Below are 22,958 nucleotides of genomic sequence, written 5' to 3' on the forward strand. Positions count from 1 at the left end.
TTGTTAAGTTTATGGCGAAATAGCCCTACTTACTATCAGGATAGCCATGTTGGCATTGTACAAGTAGCATTTCATATTACCATATTTATAGAATTGAATTACAATCCTAACAAAATACTCAGACAACCAAATTAACTGTCGCACACAACACAAGATCCCAATTCATTCTCTGGGTATAGCGGTTTGGTTTGGCCTTTACTGGCAGTCTCTCTGTGGCACAACTGCTGCTGTTATCAATCACATCCACCACATACTAACACCATTCAGTGTCCATTACTGACCACACACACAGATACACCACTTATCAAATACACGGTCATTGTGAGAGAAGCCCCACCTGCCGTTTGACCTTTCACCTATAATGCAGTTCCAGAGCTGGTCTTCTCAGAGAACCATACACGTAAATACATGAATTTCATTTGGATGTCCTGACGTGTATGTGGGGAAACGGTTTCCCCAAACAGTGCTGCTCTTCGATGACTGTTCAGTGCCACCACATACTTAAGACCCACAGAAAACGGACAACAAGCCCATTCAAGAGCACGATAAAATATTGTTTCTTCATCCCGTCGAGCTGTCATCATTGTGAATTCTAACTGAACCCCTCCAAGTGTGAACTGTTTTCAACAGCTCATAAGTGTTGTTAGAGCATATGGACAGGCCTAAATATTTGCTAACTCAACTACAACTGGCCCTGTTGCAACGGTTATAGAAGCATATACTTTAAAATAATAATAACACCAGAATAATAACACCAGAATAATAACACCAGAAATTCCTTTATTTAACTTTTCAGCTGCTTTAGTTGCATTGTACCCCCCCCCCCCCCCCCACCCACCACATACAGGTCTCCATTACATGTGGGATGAATTGTCCCACATCAGGATACAGACAACTCAACTAAATGGCAATTGTGTAATATAGCTGCACCACCAAGTGGCCAAACATGGAAGCATAAAACAATGAAAAGGCATGTTACAGAGAGCTGCTCTTCTAAAATAACAGCCAGCATGGCATGGTGGATAACATACCCTTAGTTTTGCTGTTGAAGATTGAACCACTCCTTCACTATGATTAATATGGACATTCCTCATAAAAAAACAAACAAAACAGAGCACCATATCACACTGGGAATGTCCTATTTGCAATTAAACTGTAGTACACAACACATTTAATACCTAGAAAGTCAACAGGTGGACAAGAGTTTACAAGAAAATTATACTATACTTGCAACACTCAAAAAGTGTCCATACAAACGTCAGTTATATATAATTTTGAACATACTTTTGTTCCTCACCCAGTAGGCCACTGTAGATCCATCATCATTAATGACGTTTCACTGAAAAACATTTTTAAAAAAATGCTGTGTTTTAAACATCGTTCTCCTGAATTTGCTGTTGGCGATAGTCCCTCACCATTTTTCTCATTTCTTGGTATGGCTTAAGGTCAGATCTTGTCATGTTTGTATTTGTTTTTGGATCAGTCCCAATCCATCGTCTGTAAAATACACACACACACACACACACACACACACACACACCTTAAGCAAAACCTATTTAGTGAGGCCTCAGGTTAGTTCAGCCCCAAAACAAGTCAACAAATCTACATATCTTATTTTTCTCAAACGTTTTCTCCCCTCCCAATTTTGCGATTATATCTCATTGGGGCAACTCCAAAGCAGGTACAGGATGGTCATGGGTCAGAACATAAGAGCACATCTCGCCAGGACAGTTTAATACTATCCACAATGCGCCCCAAACCCGGACACCTATGACTGGTACAGATGTGCTCAGGCAACACATCCACCAACTACACATCCACAGATGAGTTCTCAGGAGTCCGACCTTCACATGAGTCACACGAGCCCCAGGTGACGGCGCAGTCCTGTCTGAACATCCAGCCACCAACCCTGTGCAGTGCTGTACCAACTTGTCCTTTGCTGGACTCCTTGGCGTCAACGCAATATCAAGACCAGGGTACAAACCCCTCCGCATTTTAATTACATGGTTCGTTGAATTCATAAACCTGGTGCTGTACAGTGTCCTTGTTTTTTTTTTTTTTTTAAAGGAGATAAAATACTGCGTAGTTGCTATTACTTTTTAGGTCAGAGCTTTAACTTGGTCAGAGCTTTGATATTGTACAACTTATGTCAATAGGTCAATTGAAGTAAACAATCCAACAATTCATCTTCTAGAACGGCTTAATAATACTCACAAACCAGTGACACTTACCTCTTTAAATGTCTCTCAATGGCATTTCTTTCATACACCGTTCCAGTGGGGGTTTTCACTGGATCAACAAACAGCTTGTTTGTTAGAGGACAAGTCAGGTGCGAAGGTACGAACTTCTCAGTTAACTCTTCACCCAACAATTTCTAAAAGTAAATAGTATTTTACAAATAGTGCAAAGAAATAAATCAAAAATGTTGCAATGACGTTACAATTTCAGACTAGAGGGACAGTAGAAAATCTCATTTCCAAAATACTGCCAGGAGGCTGTTATGTCCACTAGTGGATCTTATGACCACACACACACACACACACACACAAACCTACATTTTGCAATGGCCATCCCAATCAAAAGAAATAACCCCAAAATCCCAGTAGGGTTCCGGCCCTCTGTGGTGTGTTCACCTTCTCAATGTCACCCAACGAATGGCCTGCCACCATCTCTGTGTTTCTCTTGGCCTCTTCCTCATACACTCCTCTACTGGTCAGGTACTCCTCTGCCAAAATGCTTTAACAAAACATTTGTATTCAGACAAAAATACAAGGTCATTTAAACCAATGCAATCCTACTTTCAATATACTAAATCAATATACAAAACGAGTGAACAAACTAGACTTTGAATTCAGAGTTAACACTTCTTGTGTCCACAGTGTGGTGTGATGTCACAAAGGGCACAGTGATTGAGGTACGCTACATTCCCTCCTGCTGAGGGATTACAAGTCAAGACGGTTCCAGTAAAAGGACTCCAACCCCCAGATGCAACCAGACGGGATGGACCTGTGATATAAACAGCCTAATGAGAGCACGTTAGGTGTGTGTTTGGTTAGGGGGGGGGTGACACTATGCGTGTTTCTGTTTAACTGTTGAGATTGTAGGAGAAAGATGACTACTTGTGTGTTTTACTTTGAGTTACACTTAGTTTTGTCGAAAAGGAATAAATGTACCTTTTCTTTTCTAAACCTATGGGTTTTGCATCCCTGTTCTATTCACCCACACTCCAGAGGGCACCCCTAAGAGCTACCAGCCCCCCCGTAACATCACGGTGCTCATCAGTAAAACGCTTCAGTCAACCTGTCCAGTGGGTCTTCAGGTTCGGGGACGATGAGTACGCCATACACAGCATCCAAGATCTCTCTCATGGTTACATGAGCGCTGTAGCTGCGGTCAAATATGTTGTGGCATATTCGGCCCACAGAGTTAATGTTGCAGTGGTACACCTCGGACCAGGGTTAAGGAAGTTTCCAAACAGTCAATGAAGCCTCACTCAACGGAATTACTTTAGATGGAAATTAGAAATACTGCTTGGGCAATGAGAATGAATGCACTGTAGTAATAAAGAAAGACTCTGTGCTGACATGGAAGGATACAGGTGTGACAAAGCGCATTAGTGGAGGTTTGACTGGGTACTCGGCGCCAAACTGACAGTACAGTTCAAACACTCCATCCTCGTAAGGCGTGTCAGGTGGCCCCTGCAGGAGAATCTTCCAAAACGCTGAAAAAGTATGAAATCCGAGGGGTTAAATCTTCAGAAATATTATGCCAACGTATATCAATGACCCATCCAGATTTGACTAGTCAAGCAATCAAAGTCCAACAACTCTGGAGGGCACTAATATAACATCACAATAATTATTTGGAAAAAAGTGATTAAATACAGTTATAGCCTCTTGTTGTTGGACTTCTTGGTAAAGATAAGCAATAATTACTTACTGAAGTCTGACTCTGATGGCAAAACTGTGCAGAATGGATGTGGGTCACAGTGCAGGCTCTTCAGCTCTTCCAAAATGCGCTTGTCCTTCTCCAAAAATTGTCTGCTCTTCGATTCCAGGATCTTTTTTTTCAGTATGCTTTTTAAAGAAGAGATTTGCTTTGATTTTGGCAATAAAGTAAAGTAGTTTAACTCTTTTTCAAATGTACAGTACATCAACACATCGTCCCCTTGAAAGAGGCCTACCACAACAGTGGTTAGTAATGCAAGTAAAATGTTTGAATATTGAGAAATCCACTTACTTCTCGGTCTCAGTCACTTTCAGTTTTATTCCACTTGGAAGAGCAACCTCCGGCTTCTCATCATAGTTACGGTTGGCGAAAAGAGAAACTAGCATTCTCTGCACAGGCCAATGAGCATTTTTCAGCAAAACCTTCTTAATATAAATGTTATTCAAATCCTTATTTAAATGGTTCACTTGAACAGGTTTCATTTAATCAATCTTACCTCGCTCTTTATGTAAGATGGGTCCAATTTCTTTTTTAGCTTCCTTATCTCCAATGACAGGACAGTTTCCATTTCAAAGAGCTTCAGCCCAGCTTTACTGTTCTCTGGTTTGAAACAACATCCTCCTATAATAAAACACAGACGGAGTGTGGAATCAGTCTCTCTTATTGTTACTAGTCGATTTAAAATAGGACTTTGTCACACAGACTGAAAGATCAAGTAATCCATCGTCCTAAACCTAACCCTGTTGTGAAAGGACGCGTAACCAGAACGTATTTCTAAAGCCTTTACCACCCTGTTATAATTATACTTGAAAACAAGTACCACTTTAGTCATCATACAATACCTGTCGCATTGCTGATTCCGCGCAGCACATTGTTGTCCGCCTTTCCAACAATGATGGAATCAACGACGATGTTCAATCTCATGAGTCTGGTGGCGACAGCATCGGGTTCCGTCATGGACCTTAATAGATGTTAATTAACACATTTCACAAATAAACGTTACCCTTGTGTCATTGAGCACGCAACAGATGATCCAGTTATTGCACAGGGAAAAAAAACACAGGTTTTACCCGTCGTCATTCCCATCTGTGAGACATATGATGCGAAGTCTGCAGTCTGGGAACTGCTCGCCAACTTCTTTCAGTTGTAACATGCCGCGTTTTAAGGCGTCGTAAAGAACAGTGCAGCCATCGGCCTTGAGGGTGTGTACATGTTCCTAACCGTGACAGATGTTTACATGCAAGTAATATTAGGTCAAACGAAGTTTGCTGTTGGATGCACTCTGCAAACAGTGATTTTATCCCACATACAAAAAAGTGTTAACATGAAAGTGATCTAATTGAATGTCAGAAAAGCAGAGATTAATAGGCATTAGATTAATGCCTATTAATCTCTTTTGGATCTGGCGGCTATCACATTGTACAGTAGCTATGGAAAAACACGTATGCTTTTGTGATGCTTTTTATACAGACCTTGTTGAAATCCCTTTGAAATTCCTAAATTAGTAAAACAAAAATTCTGAGAAAATATTTACCTTAAAGGTCTCTAAATTCTCTGTAAACGTGTGGAGAGTTTTAACTGAGGTGTCAAACTTCACCAAGCCAATGACATGATGGAAATTGTAAGCCATGGTTCTGGTTGCAAAGTTATCAAAGAGCTGTTTCACAGCGTCCAACCGTGTCATTTTGTCATCTGAGTCATAGGATGTCTCGTTCATGGAGGAGCTTGAATCCACCATCACCTAAAAGTTAAATAGATGAACAGCCAGTCATTCGGTTAATAACAAAAAGATTTGTAAAGTGTTGCATTATGGGAAATATTATTAGAACAATACATCATAGGCTGCCCACATCTCACAAACTGAATCATAGCACTAGTTTCAAAACTGACCATGGATGCACACACACAGATTATATTTGCAATAATTTATCAAAGTACCAGTATTGCCTCCTTTGGCGTCCTGGTGATCATGAAAGTCTGGTCACTTCTGGTGTCTCTCATTCTGGATGTAAAAAGGGCTTTATAAATAAATTTGATTTGGAGATGTAGTACAGGCTAAACATTTGACTGTGATGATCATTGAGTTCATCAATTTAAAAAGCATTTAACATTTTTTTTAAGTACTTACGTATTTGCCAACTTGTCCGGATCGATCGTTTTATTTTTCATGGCTAAGCAATCAAAAACTATGATATCCTGAGGTGAACCTTTTAGTTTACAATAATAAACACCAAGGTTATCTGTCAAGAAAAGCCATTTGATAAAAATCACAAACTGATCATTTGATGACATCCCATTGCAAAAATAGTAAGTACTTCTCAAATGATTCCTTTGTACTCAAATGTGTTCCACAATTTTGTTGTAGCCCTGAACAACCACTGCTGATTCATTAATCAAGGTCTTGACAATTAGTTAACAAGTTGAATCAGATGTGTAAACTCTGGAACACATTAAATGCATGCAACAACTGTAGTTCCTAATGGGAGGATCAATCATCTCATGAATAGACAGAGTTCCCATGCAAAAATGACTTGCAGAAATATCCAACACAACATTGTGTCTGTCAGTAAACATAATCAGTTGGAATCGTTCTGAAATTGTACAAATGTTCATGTTTTATGTGACGCCAACATTGTACAATGTATCTGTACAGTGCCTTCAGAAAGTGTTCAGACTCCTGACAGCTGCCAAAGCCACTTTTAAGTACTGAATCAAGGGCCTGAATACATATTGGCACATATCTAAAAAAAACTTGTTTTTGCTTTGTCAATATAGGATTTTGTGTATAGATTATAGATTAATTATGGATCAAGTTTGACAAAGTATGGAAAAAGTGCTCCGAATACATTTCAAACACACAGTATAGTTACTTTACAAAACAAGATGCTCCCGCACACTGTCTCTGCATGCAAGCGTCCATTAAGTTGTGCAATTAGCTTTTTTATTATCTAACAATTATTTCAGAAAGACACATCTCAAATATATGCTAACAACCGTCCGTCAAAAAGAAAATTTCTGTGTTGCACAAACATACATACATAGCATGAACCTAAGAAAACAGTAGGCATATTTACACAGAACCGCCTTCCTGCATCAAAACCAATGAAACCATCTTGGTTAGTCTCCATAGCCTACCTTCTTCCAAGAGAATGAGACGTGGTCCTGTCACTCCAACATCCTTCAAGTGTAGAGGAGGAGTCACCATTAAATGACAGTATTCTTTCACTTCTTCGCTCATCTCGGCAAACGTCTCAGCAACATCAATCTGAAAGCTTAAAGTTTTATTCAACATTAAAGACTTTAAATATTAAATATTTATATTGTAATTGTGTGACCAAAAGCAAGGTTAAGAGGATCAGACTTTTGACTAGTCACAAATCCAGATGGATCCCACTTGGGAAAGGTTTTGATGAATGGAGGCAGACTGAGCAAAATCTTTTCAACATCAGTGGCTCTCGAAATTGATGACTCTTTCAGGTTCTTGACAGAGCAGTGTGGAATTCTCTCTCCATCTTTGTAATTGGAAAATAGAACATGCAATAAGAAATCGTACCACATTAAAACAATTATTAAAAACATGTGCCTGGGAATGTTCTACCTTTGATTTTCTGCAGGACATACTCTCTTTCAAAGACAACTGTTGTTCCAGGAACTTTAACGGGTTCACGGAACCGTTCTTTCCGTTCAAAGGTCAAGACTACTGGTACGTAGACATCATGTGGAAAATTCTCTTTCTAACGTAGACAGAGAAAAAGCATCTAATCACATATCGCAGTTTAAAATGTAATGACAATTATTAGTTAATAGAGTGCATTTCCAAGAATCTAAGATCAAATTATTTCATAACATTTTTCAGAAGACTAGTGTGGGAAAATATTTTATGAAGCACCATATTAAAAAATTATGTGCATACCTTTGCATTAGAAAACAAGTAGGCCCAGCAAACTGGCGCATTCTCAAAGACCTCAGAGTCTCTAATGATCTTATCACCTCTTCTTTTGTGGATACTTGGCAAGAGCTCTCGGAATAGGGTGTAAAGACCTTCAACAATGGCAATCTAAAAAATGTGTATACATTCTATCAATCGATTTACAGACTTAAGGAAACAATCAGATATTAATGATAACATGTATGTTTGTGCAACACATTTACAGCAGATCACCTTCTGAGTCCTTGTTCCAATCTCATTTCTGTGCAACACAGTATACAGACTTTGGGCCAAAGGACTGCATCCACTGAGCTTTCGAATATATGTAGACACTTCCTCATGTCGATCATCAGCCACCCTTTCCTGTAAGAATGTCATGAGAGCAGGGTAGGAAAAGCAGGAGAAGAGGTTCATGGTGAAGACAATGTGACAAGACAAAGGAAAGCCCATTGCACACATTGCATGCATCTTGTTAAAAAGAAATAATAAGATTTTTAAATACTGGATTATAATCAGGGTGTTCTGATTCTAAATGCTGACAGCTGTGGAATACGAGATAGTATACCACGGGTATGACATCACATCCCTTTTAAACCCTCTAATTGCATTTGTAACTGGTTGATAATCACAAACTGGTTCTACGCAGTGTCTTATATTGGCTGTATACCCCACCAACCTCCGCCTTATTGCTTTAAAATCTCATATGAGTTAACCAAACTCAACAATACAAACCAATAACCCTATATCAACCAATAACCACTATATTCTTAGTGGGTAAAGTAACCTTTACCAAAATGATTTCATGTATAAGTGGGTTGTCTGTAAAATCTGAAAATCTTCACGTCATAGCTGGTAAATGGAGATGGTGGATACCACTCCATCACAATTCATGACAGTTTTAAAACAATGACATGCTATTCAGCTCTCCAAATAAGACTGTAACGGTTAATTGTGTAGAACACGTCCATTCGTTGCAATATTTACAAGTTGAACATGGTAAGCTTTGAACTCCTTAACTGGTAGTGCAGTATGTTTATGCAATATCACAACTATAACTATAGTACTTAATAGTGTGAAGATACGCTTTCCAACTAGCTAGCCATTGAGGTTTAACTTTTTGGTTACAAATGAATCTACAGAATTAGGGGGGGACATATATATATCGTTATTGCATTATTCTACAATATCATACCATTGCATTGGCATAAAGTGAAGAAAAAAAAGCACTGAGTCCTTTCTGGGTTTGTTCCACTAAGGGCACAACATCACAGAAGAAGTTGCTGTTCTTGTCTTGATGGTACTCATCAGGGAATGAGGACAAATAAAAGTGCACAGTCGATTCCCCATCAATTCCAGCCTCTTGCAAAGTTTGTCCAACACCGCCAAGTTCACTTCTGCAAACACATCAAGACTGACTGAATAAGGATGTTGATATGTACAAACTTAATAGTATAATAAATATTAGGTTTGCTGAGATATTTTGTTTGTTATCAGATGCATTTAAAACATTACTTAATGATTAAATTAATAAACATAAGATTACTTGTAAAGAAGAACATTTGCGGGGATTCCACTTTTATCTGAAAGCTTCTGTCTCAAATCACATAGGGTGCCCCTTGCCAAGTCCACCGTGACCTCATAGTCCCCCTTGTTGAGGGGAAAGCATGTATATAAAAGCTATTCATTATAATTATCCTTCTACAAGAATTTTTGACCACTGAACCTTTCTTTCCTTTCCAAAAAAGTTGAAAAGGAACATTTTGAGTGATGAACAGAAGTGTTCAATTCGCAGTGGTCTCGTAATTTTAACCCTTCTGTTCCTCACTCAAAACCTTCCTTTTTGACTTTTTTGGAAAGTAAAGAAAAAATTGCAGTGGTCTCTTGATTTCGTCCGGAGCTGTATAAGCCATGTCATCTGGCATTCACATTGTGTATGGTTGCCTAGCAAAGAATGTGGAACCGGAAGACCATCCCACCCAACACCAAGGTAAAGATTGTAATTCACCTTGAGCATGACGTGACATCGAACATTGCCCTTGTCCAACGTGTCTGTCATTTCTTTGGGTTGAATTGGCAAAGCTGGACTCAAGTTCTCCTTGGGTGTAAATATGGCATAAAGCTCATTTCCATTTTCTATGTGCCTGTCCTTCAAAGACCCTAATATACAAAGTTAAAGATGCAAGATTGTCAAGACAAGGGACTGTCTGTGTCTTGAGACAAGTTTCTTTTACGTAAATTATACAAAAGAAATAGGTGTATCAAATAAATAGGTACATCAAATAATTTGCAACATTCATTCATCTTCTTCCGCTTATCCGGGGCCGGGTCGCGGAGGCAGCAGTCTAAGCAGAGATGCCCAAACTTCCTTCTCCCTAGACACTTCGAGAGGGGTCAGCTGAGGTGGCTTGGGCATCTGTTCCGGATGCCTCCTGGACGCCTTCCCGGGAAGGTGTTCCGGGCCCGTCCCACCGGGAGGAGACCGCGGGGAAGACCTAGGACACGCTGGAGGGACTATGTCTCCCGGCTGCCCTGGGAACCCCTCGGTGTCCCCCAGGAAGAGCTAGAGGAAGTGTCTAGGGAGAGGGAAGTCTGGGCATCCCTGCTTAGACTGCTGCCCCCGCGACCCGGCCTCGGATAAGCGGAAGAAGATGAATGAATGAATGGTTGTGATACAGTTAAATTATACTTGATGCCGACGGAACCTAAAACATTTATTTTGTTACATGTGTTGAAGAAAGGATCATCAGTTAATGGCATTCCCTCGAATGTGAAGAGGCACACAGCTGTAGAGTTTCCAATGTTCTCCTGGCGACCAATCTTCAACATCAGATCATCAACTGTGTCTAGGTCCGGATCCAGGTCTGCACACAATAATTCAAAAAGGAGTTGGGGAGGGGGGGTCACTGATTCCGATAAGCGTCCCCACTCTGAGGCGTATAAAAGACGGCATCTCACCTTGGAGGTCTTTGGGCTCAGGACAACGGGGGTACATGTACCACAGACGGAAAGCCTGCTTTGGTTTTCGAACAGCCACTGCTTGCTGTGGGGCACTGAGTCCTCGGATGAAATCCCTCATCTTTTCAAAGCGATTCTTCTCCACTTGACTGAAACCTGTTAGCAAAAGATGGATGTTGGACCGGTTCACTGCATTTCTATTCTGAGTAAGTGTTGAAGATATGGTGAAAGTCAACATTCATGGAACCACAGAACAGCAGTTTTCAGAACCACCTTTATTCGCTAAGCACACTTACACATACTGATAATATTACTTTGGGTATTGGTGATGTTGAAATTTGAGCGAGTTTGAATCATTGAGTCAGTTAACAGTCTGTGATCTTACCCATTTTGTCTAGATCTTCAACATTCACACCATCAGTGAAATCTCTCTCATCTTGGACGCCCAAAGTGAGGAATTTGTCATGGTAGGCATCCAGCCTGTACTGCTGGAGAAGGTTTAATACCATATCCATCTGGACAGAAAAAAACAACGTCCAAGTCAGACTAGAGCAAGGTGACATGGACACCTGCTTTCGGAACTAGCTATGTAATTCACTTCAGAAAAACAAAGAAAACCATTTTGTGTTATATACACGTCAACATCCCTGTTTGAAAGCAACATAGTGGCCCGAAGCAGTGGCTTGGGCCTGGGCTTCTCTGGCTTTTGATCCAATTCCAAAAACAGATTTTAAACTTGGTTTGATGAGTTTACATAACTGCGCGAAGACGCATGCTTGGTTTGCGAGCTGTCAACCGTGTTACGAAACGAGAGCCAGACTGCGCTTTGTTTTCACAGCACACGCTTAACCTTTGTGCCCTCCTCAAATGTACTACCCTCTGGACACATTAGTGGCAAAAATCATCATATATCAATATTTTTTTCTGCTTTTTTTCCATTTTCAGGATTTTAACTTTAAATGCCAAATTAATTATTTTCCATATAATAAATAGTAGGGGCATTGGTGGGGATTAGAGTCTTGGATATGTCAAAGATTAGCAAAACAAAAATATTTGATTGCATTATTTTTATATAGTGTCAGATACTCCCTCTGGACACCTTCGTGGCTAAGAGTGATTTGTGTGTGTGTGTTTTAAATCAACATCTGATACATCAATGTGAACATTTATTGTGCAGTAGAACAGTAGGTCCTGCAGCATGTGACCTGGTGCTCTCTACAAATGCACCTCTTACACTTGGTGCAGGTGGTAGAAAACCTCTTTTAGGCCTGTGCACAACCAGCACACACCTCTCCTTCTGGTTGAGCTGGTGGCAGCAGTAGCAATGACGGTGTCTGTGGTTTCTGCGTGGGCAGCAACAGTCTGCAAGTAAAGCACTAGGATAATACCTCAATTGGCAGCATGGATATTAAATAACCAGTAGGATTTATTTGTATTGATATTGGTTGGAAATAGTTTTAGCTAAAAATAATTTAGCTTAAATCACTTATTCAAGTACAGCTGGTAAGACTAAGTTAAGAAAGAGACAATCATCGGAACTTAAATATGTTAAGGCATTACACTTCACTTCCAGTATTAATAATGTAATGTATTTCAAATAAATTGTATTAAGCTGTTTGAAACTAATAACAAAAAATATATATTGTAAAAAAAATAAAAAAATAATCTTTCTTGGGCCTCCTGGATGAAATAGAAGTTACATCTGCAAAATACATGGACAATCATCTCAATATCACTCTGAGACAAGTTAATACAGGTCTAGATTTTCCAAAATTGTAATTGCGTGAGGAGCTGTCATGAAGGCAGGGGAAAGTGAAGATAAAAGTGGTAACTTATAATTAAGGTATGTTTCTGAATTTAATATATAACATGGCATAAATTACCCAAAACCTTGATAAATCAGACAAACCTGACAAAAGGTCCAAGTTTTGATCAAGTTTTCTTTTGGCTACAGTGACAAAAGTTACAATTCAGTTTAGAGGAAGAATTACTGTTAGGTGAGTTGTCTTGATATGCTTGCATAGAAAGTGCACATTAAGATGCAGATCAAATTAAAGAAAGGTTACAAAATAAAGGAAACCTTTAGTAAATAAGTGGAGGAAACTAACGAATGCAGATGCTTACATACAGCTCCGGAAAAAATTAAGAGACCACTGCACCTTTTTCTTGCCTTTCCTAAAAAGTTGAAAAGGAAGGTTTTGAGTGAGGAACAGAAGCGTTCAATTTGCAGTGGTCTCTTAATTTTAACCCTTCTGTTCCTCAGTCAAAACATTCCTTTTCGACTTTTTTGGAAAGGAAAGAAAAAAGGTGCAGTGGTCTCTTAATTTAAGTACACACTGTACACAATGTAGATGTGTACTGCATGATCCATTTTCCTGGCATGGTTTGTGTCCATGTGTCACCATAGAGCAAAGAGTAATCTTTAATGAAACATTAATATCCTCATGGGAGGGGTCTCTTCCAGGATTACAATGCCCCCATTCACAGGGCACATGGGTAAACTGAATGGTTTGTTGAGTGTCCACCCAGTTGAGTTAGAATTGTAGAACCTATGCAAAGCGCATTGAAGATGTTCCGGCAGCTTGTGGTTGCCCAACACCTGAGACACTTCAAGTTGGTGTCTCCTATCATTGGTCACCCGCCTGTATAATAATATACAAGTTATCATAACTAATATGGTGTTTAGAAGAGGCCAATTGTTTCATGACTTTTTTATTGTCTAATATGACTGAAAAGGTTTGGGAACCAACATGCTAAGGTTTAGGGTTAGTAGTAGGATTAATAAAAGTAGGCTTTTTTGGGGGAAATATTTAGAGTATCCTATTTGGTGTTAATTTATTAATAATTCAACGTTTGAATTAAATAGTTACAAGATTGTAGATTGAAACTATAAATTAGGTCCAACTCTTATTATGAAAGGAAGTACCACCTACGTTTTAGCTTTAAAATTGGCTAATGGCATTTCACATTAAACCCCACCCTCTTTGCAGAAACGAAACTTTAAACCGTTATATGATATTAGAAAAAAGTTGATAGAATGAAAATGGAATATTTTTCTCGTTATTCAGCTCCGTTAAACAACTTGTTTTTTGTTAATTCGTTTTTCTTTTCGAAACAATACACGCGAAACTATTTGATATTGGATTTTGGGACATAACCGCTATACCAAACTGTTTTGGTCGTTATCTACATAAAAGAAAACATCTAATAAGGAATTATCCATTAGCACCTGGACCCCTATAGAGATGTATTTTTACGTAAACCGCCAAGCCATGTTATTATTATAATTTTTTCACAAACGTCCATGACACGGTAAATTGTCCACCGTAGTCATCGGATACTTGCCAAAATCCTAATTTGCGCATCTTTATATAGGTTACTGTATCAACGAAACATGAGACAAAAGCCTTACGTGAGTTCTCTTGTGTAGCTAAAATCTTTTGCCAGCTAGTTTTGGTCTAAAATTCAATTAAACATTGAACAACAGTTGCTACTTATAAAGCTATGCGAAATACACTAGACCTAAAGGCCAACATTGTCAAAATAACAGCCTACCTGAGTTGCTTTTGAGTAACTCCGGTTTTAAAAAAGACAATACTTCTAAAGATGACGGTTTTGCACCACGACATCAAAAGAAAAGCACAAACAAAATTCCTCTGGTGGATGAGACGTATTCAAACGTAAAGGCACATCTAGCCTGACGCATTAATGTGATTGGTTGTCTAACTGGATACGGTTGAATTTACATTCCATATGGAGCCAAATTGAAGTTCTATCCGGATGTTTTTTTGTCAGGAGCGTTTTCCGGCTGGAGCTTGGGCGGTGTGGCGTGCGCACCGGGTTTTTGAACGTCACATTTGACAAAATGCTCGACGTGATTGCCGATGTGCTGCACGGTTAATACAACATCTGGGCGTTTGAGAAGATGAATATCTACAAACGTCTGATTTTCTTTGCTTTTGAACATAGACAGGAGGAAGTTGGGCTGCCTCTGCACTCTTTTCTCGTTCAAGTTCAGAGGTTGAATATTGACAAAGCTGGACACAAAGGCATTATTCTGTTTGGGCGGACACAGGCTAAGTATAGTCCTGGACCAATAACCTTATACCGCCTGAAATAATATTTTTGCTGTACAAACTACATTTGGTTAAGCGCACTACTTAATACTCCACAAATGTACGCTCATTCATGCACCTCTACCCTCCCTGTGTGCGTACTTTCACCTCACAGTTCATATTTCTGTATGTGATTTTATTTAATAAATGAATTTAAGTCAGTGTGTGGACTCCCTTGTTCGTCGCAGCCTAAGAGCTGGGTTGTGACAGTAAGTGCTGGTAACTATGAAACGTGTCAGGTATTTTCAACAATTCAAAAGTCTTCTTAAGTGACCTGAGTCCAACAATTGCAAACCTACTACGGGAGAAGGTAACAGCCATGGCACAGTAGGCAGGGGCGATGACTACCTGGTGCTCGTCTTCCTAGAATATATCAACACAATACAGAAAAATAACCAAAAACTGTATTGTATTATACAGACTGTGGTTAAAGTTTTTGAATGATTGCAACCTCACATGGGAAGCTCCATTACCACCATCAGACATATTTGCACTGGTGGACACATCTGTTTGATTCTGCTGGAATAAACAAGAAAATTACTGCCTTCAACCATTCAATTTAGTTAAGATATTGTGTGTGATGTGTGCCTGTAGTGAAAAGAGCTACTATTTATAAACCGTTTTGGCCCGTATTACCTAAACTAAGAATCTGTGTTCTCCAGTGGGCTGTCTGGTGCTGCAGGCCGGCCTGTTGGTTGTTACATGGGGAACCTTTCAGGATCCTTGGCTGTATTGTGTTTTCATTAGAAAATACTGACATCTAGTGGAGAAGTGTGACATTGCAGACAAGTGACAGTGAGATCGCGATTCAGATTTATGACAATCAGGAACTTGGTGGTCTGCCTGGTAGTCAACATACTACCATTCATTTAAATGCTGAATAGCTCTTATAAAAATCCTGCTTTGCCTAATACTTTACATGTTAAGATCAGCACTGGTTTTGCAAACTTTAGAATTATATAAAATATCCACAAATGTAATTGTTTTTTTTACAATAAACAATTATTTATTATAGTCACTTTAGATGTATTGGTGATTTGAATATATTTCCATCCATCAGCTTCCTGATTCTGTCTGGGGTCCTTCTTTGCTGGACTTCCATGTCAGCAGTCACATGATTTCTACCTACCAAGTCGATACTGACAAGAGGCGGAGAAGTTGTGCATTAGAGGATTATAATACAACATGGATCAACACTGGTTTCATGTTTGAATTTGGAATTGTACATGGTAAAGGATTTGCATACCGATCAATGACCAAACAGGAACTAGAACAAGGTGAAGTCAGACAGGACCAGGGTGTAGTCAGACAGGACCAGGGTGCAGTCAGACAGGACCAGGGTGTAGTCAGACAGTACCAGGGTGAAGTAGGGCAGGACCAGGGTGGAGTCAGGCAGGACCAGGGTGGAGTCAGGTAGGACCAGAGTGAAATCAGGTATTACCAGGGTGAAGTCAGGCATGGTCAGGCTGAAGTTAGGTATGACCAGGGTAAAGGCAGGCAGGACTAGGGTGGAGTCGTGCAGGATCAGGGTGGTGTCAGGCAGGATCAGGGTGGAGTCAGGCAGGATCAGGGTGGAGTCATGCAGGATCAGGGTGGTGTCAGGCAGGATCAGGGTGGAGTCAGGAAGGGTCAGTGTGGCAGGGAAGCTGACTACACATCCACACAGGGAGGAAAGACTGCAAACTGCTAATCCTTAATTCCTTTGCGACCAGAGTCAAGCCAGTGCAGCCATTTAGTGTACAAACAGCTGACTTTAAGTCAAGGAAGGAATCCCCCAAGATCACTTTTATTTTATAAAGCCTCTTTAACATCAGCAGGTGTCACAAAATAATTTTACAGACACCCAGCCTGAAACCCCAAAGAGCAAGCACTAACTATTTAGATGCACAGTGGCTAGGAAAAACTCCCTAACAGGAAGAAACCTAGATAGGAACCAGACTCTGAGGGGTGGCCAGACCTTGTCTGGCTGTGCCGGGTGAATATTACAAGAGTAGAATATTATAATAATTAATAAATGCATGTGGGCTGTGTCCAGGGTCTATAAACAGAATCCAAGTCAGCTGCATGATCAGGTGGACAAAGACAGGGACAATCAGGTGGAGTGAGAGCAGTGGCAGCTGCAATCGTCAGGCAGCAACATAAGCTGCAGCAAAACCAAGAGGACTTCGGACAGGGACAGCAAAGAGACCTTTGGGCCTGGTAGTCCTGAGGTGTGATCCAAGGGCTCATGTCCACCTAATCATAGACCATGCTGCACTTAATCACAGACCACGCTGAAGAGATGGATCTTTAGTAGACACTTAAAATTTGGAAATCTCTAACCTTAATCAGTAGATCATTCCACAGAAGTGTAGCTCGATGGGAGAAAGCTCTGCCTCCATCTGATTGTAAAGATGAATGTCTCATCCCAGCGCGTGTCCATCTTTTATCTTGAGTGAGCAACTTTAGCCTCTAAGGGCACAAGTAGCTCACTTAAAGTCAACACAAGGAAGGAACACTCCAAGATGAAGGTCTACTCCTCCCTGCGCGCATCCTCCAACTTCCTTGGTTGACCTGAATGAAACACTACAGCCTCTAAGGGCAACAGTAGCTCACTAAAAGTCAACAAAAAGAAGGAAATATTGATGATGATCTTCTCCTCAATGCGTGCCTCCTATTTCCTCCTTGTGTGATATGAGTGAATATCTGCAGCCTCTACGGGCACAAGCAGCTCACTAAATGTCAACACAAAGAAGGAACACTCCAAGATGAAGGTCTTCTCCTTCTTCATCCTCCTGCCTCCTTGTTTGACCTCAATGAACAAACGCAGCCTCTAAGGTCACAAGCAGTTTCCATCCTTGTCCAAGGATGGAAACTCGACGTTGATGTTCTTCAGTTCTCTGTGCGATTCCTCCTTCCTCCTTGTGTGATCTTAGTGAACAACTCACTATACATCAACATGAAGGAATACTATATAATGTCCTTGTCCTCCTTACGGCCACCAGCCACATACTCCTTGGCAACACCCTCTTCATGACTTATTGCTGAAACATACAATTGATACATGCAATTATAGATATACAAAATCACAGCAGTAGACAGCGCTACTGAGAGACAGGTAAGTTTGTTTAAGAGCAGGAATTATATTAAAAGCTTTCAATCATTACAGAGAGCTTCATAAATGACAGAAGTAGATGGCGCTACTGAGACACAGGCATGTTAAGAGTAGGTATTCTATTAAAAGCATACAAACATTACAGAGAGCTTCATAAATGACAGCAGTATACAGCGTTACTGATGCAGTACATTATTCAGCAATGGTATCCCATGCCACAGAACACAACACGCCAACGTTTGGTAATTCTGCATAAAAAAACTGCTCACAATCATAAACGCTATTGTTCAGTGCTACTGAGACCACAAGCAGGACAGATTAAAAGTGACAGTCAATGAAAGCAGTATAATGTACCTGTAGTCGCTCCTGGTGTAGCAGTCTGGGCTACAGCCACCAGTGACCATGTATGGCTGAAGTATCGGTTCAAATCCTGCACACAGCTATTTCAGCACAATTTCTGCTCTATCTGCCACTACTGCTTTTTCAACACACTGTCCTCTAAGCCCACTGCTCCTATTGGAATCACTGCTATTTCAGCACACTGTTGTTTAGGGAACACTGCTATTCAAAAACACTGTCCTCTAGCGAACACTGATATTTAGCACACTCTCCTCTAGGGAGCACACTGCTATTTTAACACACTCTCCTCTAGGGATCACTGGTATTTGAACACACTCCCTTCTATAGACAATTGCTAATAGATGATTGCTATTTCAACACACTATCCTATAGGGACCACTGGTATTTCACACACTCTCCCTTCTATGGAACATATTTTAACACACTCTTCTCTAAGGACCACTGCTATTTCAGCAAAAAACTGTTCTTCTGTCTTTGCTCTCTACTATTTTCCTTTCTAATAAACAATCAACTAATTCTTAAATGAGACAGCATAGGGAGTGTTTTCAGTACACATTGTGGTAAATAAACATTACAAAAGAAAAGTGTGTCCTACCAGACAAATCCCACATTGGCTCTTGATTGGATAGACTGAGAGAAGATACTGACTGAGTTGCTGATTTGGAGAAACTTGATCCTTATAAGTGTTACTGCGGTAGCCATTCCATCCTCCAACATAAACCTGAAGAGAGTTTCCAACGTAACCCTGAAATGGAGACAATGTGGGGTGTTGTTTTGGCACTGCATTTGAGCCATCATCACAGCTTGAAGACTCTGTAGTGCTACATTGTCCATGGAAGGAACCCTTGTAGGATTTGGACGAGGTGTAGGAACACTGCTATTTCAACACAGTCCACCTGTAGGGAACAAGGCTATTTCAACACACTCCATTATAGGGACGACTGCTATTTCAACACACTCCACCTCTAGGGACCATTGCTATTTCAACACACTCCACTCTAGGGATCACTGCTATTTTAACACACTCTGATCCAGGCCCACACCAACTTCAGCACACTCTCCAATTGGAACAGTGATGCATTTTTTCTTAATTTCTCTCTTTACTCATTAAGTCTGAAATTAATATCAAACAATTGCTATATTGGTTCTTGCCATGGAAACTCCTATGTCAACTGGTTGCTGTCATGCTAACTACTATGGTAACTTGTGGTTTATATATGGTCAGGAACACAAATTACCAAAGCAGTTGCCATGACAACCACCATAGTTGCCATAGGAGTCGCCATAACAAAAACCCAGGAGTTGGCCAGACAACAATAACATATCTGGGATCAGGCCTGAACAGTGTTCATGATTTCCCACCAGTAGGTTCTGTATGACAGTACATTACAATAACCTCCATACTGATAGCCTAAAGCACTTTGAGACTATAGCAAATAGCAAGACTAATGCCCGAGTTCATAACAAAATATTGCACTGTCAAAAGGTTTTAGATATGACTTTTAAGGCCATTGTTATCACGCAGGTTGTTTTTAAAAATATATATTGCTGGAAGGTCAAGCATTTATCTAAGAATTTTTTTTTTTTTTTTACAATCCCTTGACGTTGGCAGGCTGTTATCTTCATTACGCTGGTATGTCGCTTTCTTTTCTGTCCAAATATTGCGTTTTTTAAAAACATTTTCACAGTTTTTCACTTCAATCTATGACTAGGCTATTTACGGTCTAAATGTGTAAATACTTTCCTGGACCCGGTAAACGTGGCCTCTCTTCAGCAGTGTTGATTGACTAATGCCCAAAAGACTAGGAGTGCATATACTTTAGTATTCCATAAGAATACGTCACAATCACAAGATAATTCTGAGAGTCAATATGACGTGAAACATTCTCACGTAAATATACATGTGACGTGATTCCCGCAGGATGACCCGTAAAGGTTATCGAAGAAAATTAAATAATAATGTACAATTAATCTTGGAGGTCCTAACGGGGATGGTGTGGGGTGCAAGCCCTGACTTGCCCCGGCCTAAAGCCGCCAAATATATATAGGTAAATATTTGTATTACAACATATAGGGGACTATAGACATGTGAGCACTGAGCAATAAGGAAGCATGATAAATCGCTAATTGAATTTCTGTCCGCAAAGTTTAGCGAGTTACGTAAAAAGTGTCAACGTAATTTCTTCAGTCTTTTGAATAAGAGAAGGAAATCATTATGCACAATTTTTTTTGCACTTTCCCTTTTTATATGTGCACTACCTTAACTGGCGTAGCTATCGGGGGTGCGGGGTGTGCGGCTGCACCAGGGCACCTAGGTGGGTGGTGGGCCCGTGCCTGGCCTCAATAACAATTATTTTCTTGAATTTATATTCTATGTTGTGTTGTTCTATGTGGTTATCTTAGTCAGACGTTGGCTGCGTGGTTAATCTGCGCCAGGTTCGGCTTCACCCCAGCGTCACCACGCTACGCCAGTGAGTCAAAGTTATATTGTCATGGAACCTGTGGTGAGTGTGAGTTTGACGCATTTGACTCCTCATCAGGGATATTTCGGACTGCCAGCATGGCTGTTCTTCCACTCTAAAATTGCCACCACCTCCACCACCACTAACCCTTTAGTGGCGCTGTCCTTTCAGCACCAAACTCTTGAGGCTGCAGACACCATATAAACAGGATTGGGCAAGATAGTATGTGAGGTCTATGTAAAAATGTAACCTCAGGATTCCTTTCAACTTTTGTTCTTTAGTAAAATGATTAACCGAATCAAAGAGGTTATCCTCTTAGCCGGTATCATCCAGGATGCTGATTAGTAAAAACGCTGTTGCAGTTGAGACAATTTATGCATTGAGAATGTGATGTGTTTTTACTAAGGCCAACCAATTGCTATTTTTTTTTATCCAAAGCATTGTGTTTCAAACCACAGTGACTGTATTGTCTTATGTGTCTAATGTTTACAGGGCGTCACCTGGTTACAAGTCCCAGGGATTATGTTTGAGAAAATTACAGACAGCAACCAATCCACACTACCAGGTGAGTAGAGAAAACATACTGGTGTCTTGGGAGGAAATACAATGTTTTGATGAGGAAACCCCCAGGGGATACATCTGCATAGCTCTCACAAGAGATATCTTCTGTCTGAACAGTCTTTTTCTTTGTATTTTTCTTCCTTTTTTTCACAACAAATGGGTTGTAGTGGTGCCTGGAGAAGTGGGTATACTGAAATCCAGTGGTGTAGTGGTGCCCGGAAAAGTGGGTACACTCAAAATCTGGTGTGTAGAATTAGAGGGTTGTTTATTTCTGGTTGTTTATTTGTAACTGAAATGCACTACAGGAAGTGCTGGGGACAGTATCGCTTCCACTGTCTGCCATGACTGCAAGGCTAGTACTCATGAAAAAGTATGAATGATGGAGCAGCGGAGAGAAAGACTGAAACTTTAAGCAATATGGGAGCATTTCAGCAAAAACATATCAGCGAAACAAGTTCAGTGCAAACACTGTAAAGCACAGTTGACATTTCACGGCAGCCCTACAATGATGCATGAATATCTTAAACGCAAGCACTCTGGAGCTGTGATAGGTATGTTTTAGGGACCATTTCGTGCTTTAGTCAACTAGCTATAATGTTAGCATCGTAATATTTGTTAGTTTACCTGTCGGAAAACAAGGTCTCATGGATGGTGCTGGCTAAGACAAAGCTATTTCAGTTGTTAGCTAACGCGTTAAATGCAATATTAAATCAGTGAATTATAGGAGTAGCCTACCCTGTCTCGTCGTCTTCCCTATTTTTGTACTTGCGTTGATACTATCGTTCATTCTGAAGTAAAACATGTATAGGAGCCCCGCCAACAGGAAGCAGAGATGGAGGGCGTGAAAAAATTTATTGCTGACTAATCGAAAAAATAATCACTTGTTTCAGTCCTACATTATTCATATCAACTAGTTTCTAAGTAATTAATCATTTGATTGTGAATCATAAATATAATTGTAAATTATGTGTCAAGCAGTTTGATACAAAATATGAAGCCATTTTCATCACATACAAATGCCAAATTTCTATTTTGTATTTGAAATACATATTTGAAATATATGTATCATAAATACTGCCCATCCCTGTCTAACACCATGTAGATACTTTGGAAACCAAGTCTTTGAACTACCCTAACCTACTCAGTTTCTTGCATCCTAACCAGAGGTTTTTGGACTTTATAGTAAATCTTTCACTTACTTTACTGTCTATAGGTCTGGCCAATCATTGGTGTCAATGAAAAACAAAAAACATACAGTATACTCAGTAATATACAAAGAAAGTGCAAATAAGATGACATTTACACCACAAGACTGCAATATTGTATTAAAAAAGCAAGCTATGTGCTGTATGGTCCACTCAAAACTAGCATCCATATGAAAGCTGAAAGGTTTTAAATAAGAAATCTGGCTAACTGGCTACTTGTCCTGATGTCAGCAAATACAATAATAGAATATGAGCGGTGAGTATTATTCATGGGTTTACTGGTGATTAAAACGTGTATTATAATGGCAGTATATTGTATTTCGATGAAGG

At 40.0% G+C, this 22,958-nt stretch overlaps 1 protein-coding gene across 1 annotated transcript; it reads right to left on the bottom strand.

Annotated features, from left to right (window-relative positions):
* Positions 1-834: 834 nt before the first annotated feature.
* On the bottom strand, positions 835-14,671 carry LOC105013731. Its single transcript, XM_010875495.5, has 25 exons — positions 14,387-14,671; positions 11,217-11,346; positions 10,832-10,987; positions 10,600-10,737; positions 9,882-10,033; positions 9,420-9,523; positions 9,069-9,270; positions 8,111-8,239; positions 7,862-8,005; positions 7,547-7,682; positions 7,310-7,460; positions 7,084-7,220; positions 6,077-6,188; positions 5,887-5,950; positions 5,483-5,689; positions 5,019-5,164; positions 4,791-4,909; positions 4,445-4,569; positions 4,240-4,337; positions 3,940-4,076; positions 3,597-3,721; positions 3,301-3,446; positions 2,634-2,736; positions 2,232-2,374; positions 835-1,497 (listed from the first exon to the last, which is right to left on the bottom strand). The coding sequence occupies exons 2-25, from the start codon at positions 11,344-11,346 to the stop codon at positions 1,371-1,373; spliced, it is 3,231 nt and encodes a 1,076-aa protein (XP_010873797.2). The 5' UTR covers positions 14,387-14,671; the 3' UTR covers positions 835-1,370.
* Between the last annotated feature and the right edge of the window lie 8,287 nt (positions 14,672-22,958).

The sequence above is a fragment of the Esox lucius genome, chromosome 2 (genome assembly GCF_011004845.1).
Source record: "Esox lucius isolate fEsoLuc1 chromosome 2, fEsoLuc1.pri, whole genome shotgun sequence".
Lineage (NCBI taxonomy): Eukaryota > Metazoa > Chordata > Actinopteri > Esociformes > Esocidae > Esox > Esox lucius.

Bases quoted from the DNA above. Each gene is read 5' to 3' on its own strand.
- LOC105013731 (XM_010875495.5), bottom strand. From the start codon at position 11,346: ATGGATATGGTATTAAACCTTCTCCAGCAGTACAGGCTGGATGCCTAC. The intron at 5,690-5,886 runs GTACTTTGATAA...TTTAACTTTTAG, and splicing joins CGCCAAAGGAGGCAATACTG to GTGATGGTGGATTCAAGCTC. The intron at 3,447-3,596 runs GTATCCTTCCAT...CCCTGGTCCGAG, and splicing joins TAATGCGCTTTGTCACACCT to GTGTACCACTGCAACATTAA.